This window comes from Neophocaena asiaeorientalis, unplaced genomic scaffold (genome assembly GCF_003031525.2).
Source record: "Neophocaena asiaeorientalis asiaeorientalis breed wild unplaced genomic scaffold, Neophocaena_asiaeorientalis_V1.1 scaffold185, whole genome shotgun sequence".
Classification (NCBI taxonomy): Eukaryota; Metazoa; Chordata; class Mammalia; order Artiodactyla; family Phocoenidae; genus Neophocaena; species Neophocaena asiaeorientalis.
The window spans coordinates 1,720,034-1,732,649 of record NW_020171809.1 but is presented as its reverse complement, the minus strand read 5'-3'; the positions used below and the strand labels follow the sequence as shown (position 1 = coordinate 1,732,649).

Below are 12,616 nucleotides of genomic sequence, written 5' to 3'. Positions count from 1 at the left end.
CACCCACAGGAGCCTCATCAGTGGAAAACTCCACGGGAAGCTGGTTACCTGTCTTCTAGAGGGAAGAAGTCAGGACTCATCAGAGTAAACAAAGTGAGGCCTAAGTTTGGCAGACAAGGAAAAAGCCAGTGCTTCCATCTTAACTACACATTTGGTGATTCGCAACCGAGTCAGACGGGCTGTGCCGGGTCTGCCGTCTCCTGGCTCGTCCTTTCCTGGGAGTCCCGACCTGCTTCCCAGAATGAGGATCAATGAGCAGCACATCCGCCGGCCGCCCAGAGCCAACTTCTGCTCCCAAACAGATGGCGACAGAGGAGACAGGACGCACCCCACGGCCCCGGCTTTCCAGGAACAGCACGAGCCCGGCAGGACAAGCGCTTCAGCTCAGGGCTGCAGACCCGGCCCCAGAGGAATACAAGAGCAGCTTGGACCCAGCCCAGGCTCGGGATAAGTGACAAATCACAAGAACGAGGAGTGCTGGCTTGTTTTCCTGCACTGCTATCTCTGCAGGGGGAAAGGAAAACGACAAAGGGGAGGGAACCGCTCAGATGTCTCATCCCAGGGGCCAGGCTTGGAGAGGAAGAACCAGAGATGGCTCTGCGTGACTCTGGCCCAGAAGTCCAAGGAGGGCTGCAGAAGGGCACGCCTCCACAGCACCCACGGCCTTGGGGAAGCTGCGTCTCCATCCCACCCACGACCAGGCGCCCAGCCTGCTCACAAAGGACAGCCAGGGGCCGAGGAGGAGCGGGGTGAAGTCTCAGCTCTCCGCGGGGTGGGCCACGCCCCCCAGCCACACACGTCTTACCTTGTTCCCCAAGCAAACTGCTCTGTGACCTCCCAGGACGCCTCCCGTGCAACCCAGAGCTGGTGTGTCCCAGAGGCCTGGGGGCTTCCTCTCCCTCACCTCCCTCTGCTTGGCCCATCACCCCTCCTCTCACCCGGGCAGGCCCCAGCTCCCACTGGAATTCCCACCCGGAATTCTGTGATTCTCCAGGCTGACCCTCAGCTGCCCACCCCTCCACAGGACTGGAGTAGACATCAAACAGCATGAACTTTCTAAGCCATGTGCTGCCAAATAACAAGGTCGCATTCGAAGTTCGAAGTCTGTTTGAATTTTGAATGTTTAGATGCAAAGCCGGAAGTGAAGTATCACTTTATAAAATATGAGACAATTTCATATTTTTCGGGCAGTTTCCTAAATCTGTCGCAGCTGTCATGGGATGTCCCTGGATTTTGATGACTATAGTTCAGAAGTGACAGAGACCACTGCATCCAGTGAGATTCTGAGCCCAGTCCATCCAGAAGATTCCAGAAGCATCCAAAGCAAAAGGGAGACTCACCACGAAGAGCATTCAAAGCCACTGATGGCAGATTCTGGAGCAGGATTCTCGGGTCATGTGGGGCAGGCCTAGCAGCTCTTGCACCCGCCCAGGGTCTACCAGGAACTGAGTTTCAGCTCCCTAGTGGTAGAGTTTTGTTTCCAGCAAGAACGTACTGTGGACACACAGCTGCCTCTGCCCAGTGGCTACGCCAGCCTCCCCCTGCCCACCCCCGGTGCAGCCAACCGTTTCAGAACTGGGAATTGTTGAGAAACGCTAGTATAATGCTCTCTCGGACAACTTAAGCAACTTGAGAATCGGGTCTAATTGCTTTTTTTCTCACAGATAATATTGACGTTGGAAACCATATGCCTCAGCCAGCGCAGACTCATCCCATAGGATCACACACACGGCTCAGAGCCCCCCAGAATCTCCTGGGAAAGTCATTAAAAACAGCAACTCCTTTGGAACTACAATTGTTGATGCCGAATCCACGCCAATCGGTCACCACATCCACCTGTAACAGGAGCCACGTAACGTCAAAAGAAATCAGAGCACCTACAAACATGAAGAAACACCCCACCCCGTGGTTCTTGGGCACCAAGTCCTCTGGCCCCGCAGGGAGCTCAAAGAAAGCCCAGCTGAGAACCCAACAAGTCAGGTCTCCGTTCAGGCCAGGGCCACCTGGCCACGTGAGCTTCACCCTGGACAGAGGTGCTGGCCAGTCGAGCGTGAGGTATTGAGATGGGACAGGAAGGGACTGGAGGCCTGAACACGGAACAGACAAGAGTGGGAACCACGCCCCGGGTCCCCCTCTGCAGCACGTCCAGGGCCTGGGGTCTCCCAGCCCCCCACAGCAGCTCGCCACCTGCCAGGCACTGCTGCTCCCCGACCTCCAGGACCCCTCCCGGCCCTCCCGTGAAAGCTGGCTGTGCCCGGCGAGGCCCCGAGAGGCCGACCTATGCCACTCACCTGCTAGCGGGGCCAGCCCTGCCTTTCCACGCCACCAGGAGAAAGAACGTTTTACAACAACGCTACGGATGATGGGGGAATAACAAAAGGGAACCAAATCCCAGAAGAGCAGACAGACGGTTGGACTGTTCTCAGAGGCCCAAGGCCCCCGTGGGGACGGCCGAACGGAACCCCTAGCCGGCCGCTCAGATCCCAGCTGGTGTGTTTCTTAAAGGCTGGGCTCCTTGGGACAGAAAACCCATAGTGGTGTCTCAGCGCTTCCAGGCCAGCTCCCCTGCACACACAGTTCAGATTTGCCCTGTGTCCCTCCAGCCAGCAATGGCCTCGGCTCCTTACCTTCCCATTGGAGCTGATGAACTGGAGACAAACACCTCCCCCCCAAAAGTCTTCAAGGACACTGACACCCAAACCCGTATTTAGAAAAGAACCACCTTCCTATGTTGAAGCATCACCTGCAAAGATGCAGGGTTCCCCACGACAAGGACCCCACTGATGAGGACACCCACGTGCAAATCCACCAGGCTGCAGCCACTCCGCGCCCACCGCCTCCACTCCAGAGCGTTAGACCCACAGCAAGGAGCCTACCGGAGAGGAAGGCCACTGCCGACCTGGTCCCCTCTTCAGCAGCCACGACTTCGTCCCTGTCGCTCGAAAAACGGGGCTCATCGACAGCTGACGGGTGTCCGTGGTCACCCGTCATCAATACCTCCGATGCGATGCTGACCTCCCCTTCTCCACCACCTTCCTCACCACCACGTCACCATCAGTGACTCAACTGAGACATGTACAGAGGCTCCAGCACCACAGAACACAAAGGTCCTCATCTCCGGCTTCTGCTAAAACTTCCCAGTGAAAACCTCTGCTCTCCATGCCTCCACCCTCCATGCCTGCCCAGCACCTTCTCGAAGTTTCTAAAACCCCTTTCTGTGTACTGGCACCAAAGAAAGAGATCAATGAGCCCGCCTTCCTCCCGTCCCCTGATCCTTTCAGTGAGACTGAAATAAACAAAGCCGTCAGCTCCCCGGGCCCAGGCGTGACTGGTCTGGATGAAGAGCCACGTGGAGACTGCAGGTGTTTGGGCAAAGACTGAGGCACTGGGATGGGCGGCTGTTTGGGCACAAAAGAACAGCAAGCAGGTTTGCATTCTCTGTGTCATACCCTGGTGGGGGGCGGAGCTGTAAGAAGCAGTCAATCAGACCCTGATTTGGATTAAATCAACATGAACGTGAAAATGAGGAGCACAGGGAATTCTGAATCACACCGTTCAACACGGAGGAACTGCCACTAAGTACACTCAGCGTAACAAACGCGAACGGCTTAGAAAGGGCTCTTCGTACAACGTCTAGAAAACCGGTGTTAGGAACAGATTGCATGGAATTCTCTTAGAACTCCAACAGCATCACACAAATCCTACTGAATCAACAAGTCGATGAGAGACACAGTTGTAACGAAAGTCCAATTTCTACAAAGGACTGCCTAGGAAAATTCATAGACTGCACTTAAAAAGGAATAAACTTGGCTATGAATGCAAACAAGTCAAAATATTGACAGAACCTTTAGCCCTTGAAACGTGAGGCATTCTCTTGGCTTCCGCACCTTGAACAATTACATTGTAAGGAGCGATCTTCTACAAAATGGCCTAAGAGTTTAGAGTTTAAAAAAATAAACTGCATGGGGCTTCCCTGGTGGCACAGTGGTTGAGAATCCACCTGCCAATGCAGGGGCCACTGGTTCGAGCCTCGGTCCAGGAAGATCCCACGTGCCGTGGAACAACTAAGCCCGTGTGCCACAACTACTGAGCCTGCGCTCTAGAGCCCATGCGCCACAACTACTGAGCCCGCGTGCTGCAACTACTGAAGCCCACGTGCCTAGAGCCCATGCTCTGCAACAAGAGAAGCCACCGCAATGAGAAGCCCGCGCACCGCAACGAGAGAAGCCACCGCTCGCCGCAACTAGAGGAAGCCCGCGCACAGCAACGGAGACCCAACCCAGCCATAAATAAATAAATAAATAATAAATAAATTTTAAAATAATAATAAATAAATTGCCATCAGTCACAAAAGCTCCCTCAGTGAAAGGTCTAAAGACAATCTCTTAACAATAACAAATCAAACAAGAATACAGAATCAGAGAGCACGTGTGAGCCCTGGGAGAACACAGTTACGAGCAGACAACAAATCCCCCAGTTAGTGGCCACTCAATAATTCCCATCAAGATGCTTACACCAATCTTACAGAACTCTTTACGAGTGCTATGGCAAAAGGAGTAAAAATAAGCATATGTAAGATATGCATGCATTTTATTTTTTTTAAAATGTCACTTTTAAATAAGCCTCCCCACTACTTTTGAAAAGTATACAGTATTAGTAGAAGTCAGAAAAATGGTTATAACGTCGAACACTGCTGTTCATCTTAAAATCCCAAAAGCTCTGAAGCTGCGCTGCGGCCTGGATGGTTCCAGCTCCGAGTCAGGATCACTGCATTCAGGCAGCAGCAGCGGGAACCCCGGGCCGAGAAGGAGGAGAAGGGCCGGGGGGACACAGGGCCTGAAGTCCAACAGGACGAGGCCGCTGTTGGCCATCCCAGCTCATGACCCGAACAGACGGTCAGAAAACCCAGAACCTGACGCAGCCTCTAGGGAGTGGCCACCTCCCTGCCCACCTGGGCCGAGCACGCCCGGAGACCAGGCTCCGGCCGAGTTCATCCCTCCTATTTCCGCTTGTTTTGTGGGAAGCGGGGGGAAGGGGGGGGCAAACATGACAATCCCACAGTCAGGTCTCTTTCCATCATACGCTGCTTAGCACTCCCTCTCACAGGCCAATATTCCCAGCACCTTACTAAGTGGGGCAAAGCAAACCCACGTAAAAACACAAGGCCAGATGTGATTCTAAAAAGTTTACAGTCCCTTGCCTCATTTGATTTTTTCCTTGATCATTATAATTTTCCCAAAAGTGTCCATCTCTCATCATGGTCTCACGAAATACGCAAATAAAAGGCTCTTAGGTGGAAGTAACATGAGACGTTTCAACCAAAATCTCCCAAATTAACCTGGTCGGCCAGCCCCCCAGTCAGCTCTCAGGACTGGCAAAGAGAAGCTCAAAGAAGTTCAGAAATACGCTAGTGACATGCTGTGAGCACTGCAAACGCCAAGAAGTTCAGCCACGGCCAAGCCATGCACGTTTAAACCACGGGGACACAAAGCACGTGTCCCAGGAGGGCACAGAGCACGCGCCTGGATGCGAGGCCCATACCCCTTCTCCACGCCAACAGGGTCTCGGAACCAAGAGGGGATGGGCCCGCGTGGACCTGGGTACAGCTGCCCCTCCTGGTCAGGACCCCGTCCCCGACGCACACCTCTCCACTCCCATCTCCCACCTCTGCCAGCCCAGCTCTCGCCTCCGGGCCCCTCTGGGGCATCTCAGCCTCTGTGCTCCACGGGGCAGGCAAGCTCCTGCCCTGCTCCCCACTCAGCTCACACGTCCCGACCTCACACACCCCTTCTGAGGGACCCCTGCCCCCCGGCCCATCCCCTCTTCACATGAACCACACCGTACCAAGGGGGCCGGCGCCTCCATCTGGCCTGGCCCAGGGACCCCACGCAAGTCAGCAGGATGAATTCTTAACTGGCCCGGCACGGCCAGCATCTGCCCAGCAGAGGGGCACACATCCCTCAAGGGAAGATGACTGATTCCAGTTCCAGGATGGCCTCTGAGTAGATACCTGGCCTTAGGCGGGGCACTGGATGGCAGTCAAGACTTGGTTCCTCATGGACAGAACAGGAATAACAGTGCTCTAGCTCACTTCCCAGGGCCGTCACGCAAAATGAATGAAATAACCCGTAAAGCACAATTCAGAACCAAGTCGCTATTCATTCTGGGCCCCTAAAAGCACAGCAGAGTTTGACTTGCAGTTAGAGAGTAACCGGTGTTGATTCGTTACTATTATAAGCTTTAAACATCTACGGTTTTTTAAACAGAGCAGCCCCGGCCCTTCACAGCCCAGCGTCTGGGGGTGGCCGCCCAGCACCCACCTGTCCACCTTCCACCTGTCCCCACCGCTGGGCGCCTCAATCACGGCCTTTCTGTTCCGCCGACAAGCTGCGCTCGGTGGTTTCTTAATGATCCTGGTACATGGCTTTCTATGTCAAATACATACCGGAGTTCATTCTTAAATTTCAATATCGTTAATCATCTAACATTCAGCATCTCAGAATTCAGAAATTTGCATTTCTACAATGGTGGCTTTGAAAAAAAGGACATAAATGCAAATGTTCCACAAACCGTATAAGAATTTTCAGAGAATTGCCAAAACAAACCATCAATGCTCCATTGACAGTGAATTTTCTGAGCTCTTCATAACGACTGAGTATTCGTGATTTTTAAAAGACAAAACACAATTTGAGAATTTTTTTTTAAAAAGGAGGTTGAAAAAGAAGTCGTTATGTCTCCATGATTTCCAGAACAAACCTTGACTGATTAAGACCCAGATAATGATGGCGTGGAGGATCCGGGGCCAAGAAGACTCAAGGGCTGCGACTGCAGCGCGGGTGCCCGGAGGAGCCTGGGGGACGCTCGCAGACAGGAAACGCACAGGGTGTTTCTGAACCTGCCCTTGAGAAAGCAGAAGCGGGCGGTACCAGGGGCCCGCGAGTACCTCCCACCCCAGGGTCCATCTGAACAATGAGGCTCCCCGCCGTCCCCCCAAGACACCTGCATTCGGCACGACTTCGGGAACCCGGCTCCTCTCCCGCTCTCCCCGCGCAGAACCCCGGGCCCGGCAGCCGCTGGGGACTCTCCATGCCTCCCAGAAATGTCATGAACAAGCTCTTCTCCAGCTGCTCCCCATCTTCCGATGGGCGTGATCACAGCCTCCATCTCCTGGCCTCAGCTCCCAGGCCTCTGCCGGCCGCACCTGCTGGCTCCACACCCCGCCTCCCGAAAGCCCAGGCCTGGGCCTCCCCGGGCCTTGTCCAAGGCCACTCCCAGCTCCCCAGCTCTCCTCCTGTGGCCCAGGGCCTCGCACAGGGTCCACAACCCACCCCCAGCAGCTCAGAATCAATGTCTTCTTCGTGTTAATTGCAAGTCCTTAAAATTCACTTCTCCCCTTAAAACTTCGCAGTATTCCTGAAACACTGAATCCTTGCAAAGCACAATTTAAATGATATAAAAATGTGTCTTTCTGAGATCATTTCTATATTAAAATATAACACCCTTGGTGGCCAAACTGGTTGAAATAAACAGGCTCGAGATCCAACAAAGCAATACCAGGGCTCCGGCTCAGACCAGCGGAGGCCAAGAGCCTTCTCCTGGGAGACTTACAGGATTAGAACTTCACGAAGGCCTGAAGAAATCAAACTATGTTGAAACTCATTAATCACCAAGTTATCGTTGACACAGACTTTTTAGCTGCTTTTACGTGGACGGGGCATTTCAGATTGAAGAGGATACTAAGAAATCAGAGTATGGTCCAAATTAAAACACGGATCAGAAATATACAAGTTTCCCTCAAAATAGTTATCCTGTTTTTAACACGATACGTGCCTCTTACCAAGATACAGGGAGGGATGGGGCACCTGAATGACAGTCAGCCAGCTCTCCGTCGAGTGCGTGGTTTGGATGCCCACAACACAGGTCCAGGAGGCTCCGTACGGGGCTCCCTAAGGCTTACAGTCCCTCCTCCAGACCTGCTCTAAGCAGAAACGTTACTGCAAAGAAGGTGAGTTGCACTGGGTGGGGTGGGAGTGGCAGAAAGGTGGCCGAGCGACAGCGTCTGGTTCTCCTGTAAGCCAGCCGAGGCCCCCATATCCTAGCACAGTCCAACCACAAGGAACTCTACCGTGTTCATCTGAGGAAAACAAAGGAAGAGGGAGCAACAAAGGAGCCCGTGTCTGTCCTGCCAGCGGACCCACGGACTGTCTACAGTCGCTCAGTCCGGCCGGGCACTCGGCTTCGAAGCTGAGGCCCTGCGTCCTAGTAGCCCCCGACCGCTTGGGCACATCTCAGCAGGGAAAGGCTTGGAGTGCTGGGGTGGACGGGAAGCACAACATCTCAGAGGCTCTTTTCAGTCTTGCTGCTCTCAAAGAAGAGTTCTCTTAGACTCAGTCAAGCCAGGCCCTTTCCTCAGGCTGCACGCACCATTAGAAATAGTTATCCAGAGCAATAAAACCCAACAGTTAACAGTTTTACGTCAGAGAGCCAGGGCCTGGCTCTGGCAAAGTTCAGAAAGAACGGCAATAAAATCATAATGCATACCTCACCCAACACCAGAGGGAGTGTTCAAGGCAAACGGGGGAGAGAAAAATTCTACACATCAAATGAAAAGGTCGTTTTATCATCGGGCCGAAGCCAGCCGGCACTGCAAGCGTGAGAGGAGGGGCCCACAGCGGCTGGCCTCCCCCGGCCCGGCGCCGAGGGCCACACAGGAGCTGGCAGAGCCGCGGCTGGGACAAGGAGGCACCCAGGTGCCGCAGGGGGAGGGAGGGTGCGCGGCCAGGAGAGACGGGCACCGCACGTCCCAGGGATGCAGAGACTGAAACAGGACTCGTCTGCTCGGGCTGAAGACAAGACAGAGAACGGCGAGAAATGCCTGTTCAGAAGAGCGAATTGAACAAGTCAGTATTAATTAGTTCTCTTCCTCCCTCAAATCCACTAAAATGACAAAAGATAAACATAAACATGAAGGGATTCGCAGCAAGGCTAGACAGTGGGAAAGCAGTAGCGTCAACTGACAAGAAACCTGGAGGAATTTCCTAGAAAATGTACATCCCAGGGGGCCCAAGTGATGGGAAAACCATCACTGGTGAGCAGACCGTCGCCCCAGGCTGGCAACGGCCTTGTGGAGGAGGGGGTGTGCAGACCCACAGCTCAGCCCAAAACGGCCCGGGGGAAGCGGCAGGGCAGCCAGGGGTGGAGGGCGACCGACCCGGCCAGCGTGCCAGACCCTCGTGGTGGCAGGCACTGTTTGCAGTCCCTTGCTGCAGCTCCAGGGGCTGCTCGGGGAAGGAGAGCGGGCCCCTGAAGGAGAGCTTCGGGCCCCAAGCGCACCACTCCCTACATCAGAGGGAAGAGGAGGGAAGAGGCTCAGGCCACAAGGCAGCCCTGCCTCGCCAGCTCCACCCACTGAGAGAGACAGAGCTTCCAGCGTCAAGAACGACGCACACACACCAGGCAGGACACGACGGCAGTCAACAGCCACGGGTGAACTCCCCACGTGAGACGCAAGACTCTGGGAAGGAGAAAAAAGCAAAACCCAACTAGATCTCTGCTGTTCACAGGGACCAGGCTTGTGAGGGTAAGAAAAGTGGGTGGAGAAGCATTTCTCAGCCCAAAGAAACCAAGGGCAGAAATACTTTTAGGAGACTGATTAACTTTGGGGCGAAGAAACATGAAACAAAGAGAAATACATTGTATTTTGTTAAGAGAACAGGGAAATACGTTGTATTTTGTTAAGAGACCAGGGCCACCAAGAGATAACAGTCATTAGTTTTTTAGCGCTGAAAAACACACTGGAATACATAAAGCCAAAAAACGGTCCATAAAACGGTCTTTTTGTAAAAAGAATATTACAAACTAGAATCATAATGGAAAGCATACATTTCTCTAGAAATCGAGGAGACAAAAAAGATAAAGCCATACTGATTTAGATAACTCAATTAACTTAATATGTATAGACAAAATAACATATAGAGAAAAAAATACACACATATACTCCTATGTATAAATATATTTGACACTTGAACAACACGGGATTGAACTGTGCAAACCACTTATGGTGGATTTTTTCATAGTAAGTACCACGCCATCCGTGATGGGTTGAATTCCCGGACAGGGAATTGCAGACACGGAGGAGCCAGCTGTGGATGCAGGGAGCTGACTATAAATTACACGTGGATATTCGACTGTGGACAGGCTCGGCACCCCTGACCCCTGTGCTGTTTGAGGGTCAACTGTATGTAATACTTATGAATGAGAAAACTTTACATACAGTATTGATGTATACATAGAGACTTCTTTAGACCAAAAAAAAGAAAAAACCAACAACAACAAGAAGAAAGAAAAAAATAAGGGAAAAAAGAGTACTCTTTCTCTTCAAATGCCCGGTGGCATGTACGAGATTTGATTACATCTATGGCAGCTCATGCAAAAACAGTGCACCCCCATGTGTACAGGAATGTAAATTCAAACAATAATTTCTCCCGAGACTGCTGACAAGAATGAAATAGACTGAATTCACCTAGTGCAGGTGCCAATGACGGAAAGTATCTATGTTCAAAAACTACAATTAAGAAAAGCTGAGGCAGAGTTTCTGGAGCAATTTGAGAGTAACCTTAGAAGTTTTACATGCACATGCCCACCAACCCAGCAATTCTACCTCTTGGAATTGAGCCAGTGGAGATACTTATAGAAGTGTAAGTTCAAAATATATGTATATAATAATTGTTTGATGCCGGTTTGGGGCTGTTATAAATACTGCTGCAGCCACATACCACGTAAATATCCATCTTCGAGCTACCAAAAGTAAGTCCGTCTGATGCTCAAACTGCACTAAAACGGAAAAAATAAAACAGAGCCCCAGAGACAGAACGCTTACACTCTGTTAAAACTGACACACACACCCTACCTGTTCAGACACAGGAGAAAGGCATGTCCCCAACTCTGAGCGGGAGGGAGAGTCCACGGTCTACCTCACCCACTTCCATCCAGACTGCTGAATTCTGTTTGACACTTTGTATCAAGCAATACAGGAACGATTTAAATCAATAAAGCCTCTTCATACCTAAATATAACCGGGAATCCTGCTCTCGGGAGCTTCAGACAACTCTGATCGGGCCAAGGAGAGGGGTGTGAACGTGCGGGGGGCCAATCCCCAAGGGAGAGACCACACCAAGCCCCGCCCCTCTCTGCTGAGCCGGACCCCCAGCCGCACTGACGGATGCGGTGCCTCAAGGATGCCCTGCACCTGCCCAGGCAGACTCAGGACAACTGACAGCTAAGTGGCCCAAGGCCACGCTGCGCTGGACGGTGCGGCGGGACAAGGCAGGGCTCCCAGCTTGGTCGGAGCGAGCACGGTGACTCTGCGACGGGGGAGACGGGGGAGGAGGAGCCCCGAACGCGTGTGTCCGCAACACGCTTCTGAAGCTGAGAGCCACGCAAACGTGGCTCCCGGCCCCATCTGGCCACTTACTAGCCCTGTGACCTGGAGCAAGTCACTTCGTCCCGCCAGGTGGGAGACGTTTAGGGCCTAGTGAGGAGTCAATGCGCATAAGACGCTTAGTGCAGCGCCTAATAAAAAGCCTCGGGCACCAGGAGCGATGCCCCTTGGCCACCAGTGATGGGCACCGATCGTGCTTCTTCTCAGAGTCGGACCAGAGGCCCTCCCACCCGCACGGCCCCCAAAAACAGAGCAGCCGGAGACGAAGACCGCAAGTGGACGCGTACCCGTCACCTCCCTGAAGCACCAGAGAAACGGGTGCCGCTCAAGTCGGCATGCAGGTCCCGGCCGAGGCTGGACCCCACGTCTCCGTGAGGCCCTCCTCAGCCTTCCGCCACTGAGACGAAGAGCAGCCTACTGTGCCCTCGGGGCCGTCGTAAACCGACGGCGGTCATGATGGAGGACCCAGTGGGAGACCCAGGACCAGCTGTGAGGGCAGCGCGTCCGCCAAGAGGACCCAGGGCCCCGCTTACCTGGATGGCTTTGGGAGCTCATTGCGAGCAGCGGCTTCTCCTTTAAGGGATTCAAAAGGGCTCAAAACTTCCACATGAACGGGTACTCCAAAGAGCCCCAGGGTCCCACCGGCACATACAAATCCAGCGACGCGCACGGCTGGTCCACGGCCACGAAAACTCCCCGTCTCGCCGACCACGTAGTGGGCCCAGTAATCCAAAGGAGGGCAGGGGTCTCCCCGGGCTCTCAGGAGACGACCTGTCTGGGGAGAGAAAGGGGAGGCTTCGGTTAGGAGGTGAAGGCCCCCCGGACACCACATGAAATCAATCATTCACACTCCACCCCCGTCTCTACCATGGATTGCTACAGCACTCACGTGGAACCATCACTTGAAAATTGTACAAACTACTTGGACGTTTTGTTAGTAAATGTATGTAAATACGTGTAACAGCGTATCTGTGGCACAACCTCGACACTGAGGACGGAAAACATTTTAAACAAGAAATCACTTTAAGCCCACTCCCCACACACACATTTTTTCATTTTCGCTATATCCCCGACTATTCCTATTTTACGTAGGGGCAATCTTAGAGTTTAAGTTTAAATTCAGCTTCCCTCACTTATACCCTAAATCATTCCCCAGGTTTCCATCTTCCTAATAAC

The 12,616-nt window shown here is 52.9% G+C and overlaps 1 protein-coding gene across 6 annotated transcripts in view; it reads right to left on the bottom strand.

Moving 5' to 3' along the window:
* The window catches only part of HDAC4 (histone deacetylase 4), a 239,297-nt gene extending 227,087 nt beyond the window's left edge, over positions 1-12,210 (bottom strand). For all 6 annotated transcript variants that reach the window (XM_024755628.1, XM_024755765.1, XM_024755683.1 and 3 more), the window contains exon 1: positions 11,974-12,210. In XM_024755628.1, coding sequence (XP_024611396.1) covers positions 11,974-11,995 — 22 coding nt within the window. In that variant the 5' untranslated portion in view covers positions 11,996-12,210. The remainder of the gene's footprint in view (positions 1-11,973) is intronic.
* Positions 12,211-12,616: the final 406 nt, after the last annotated feature.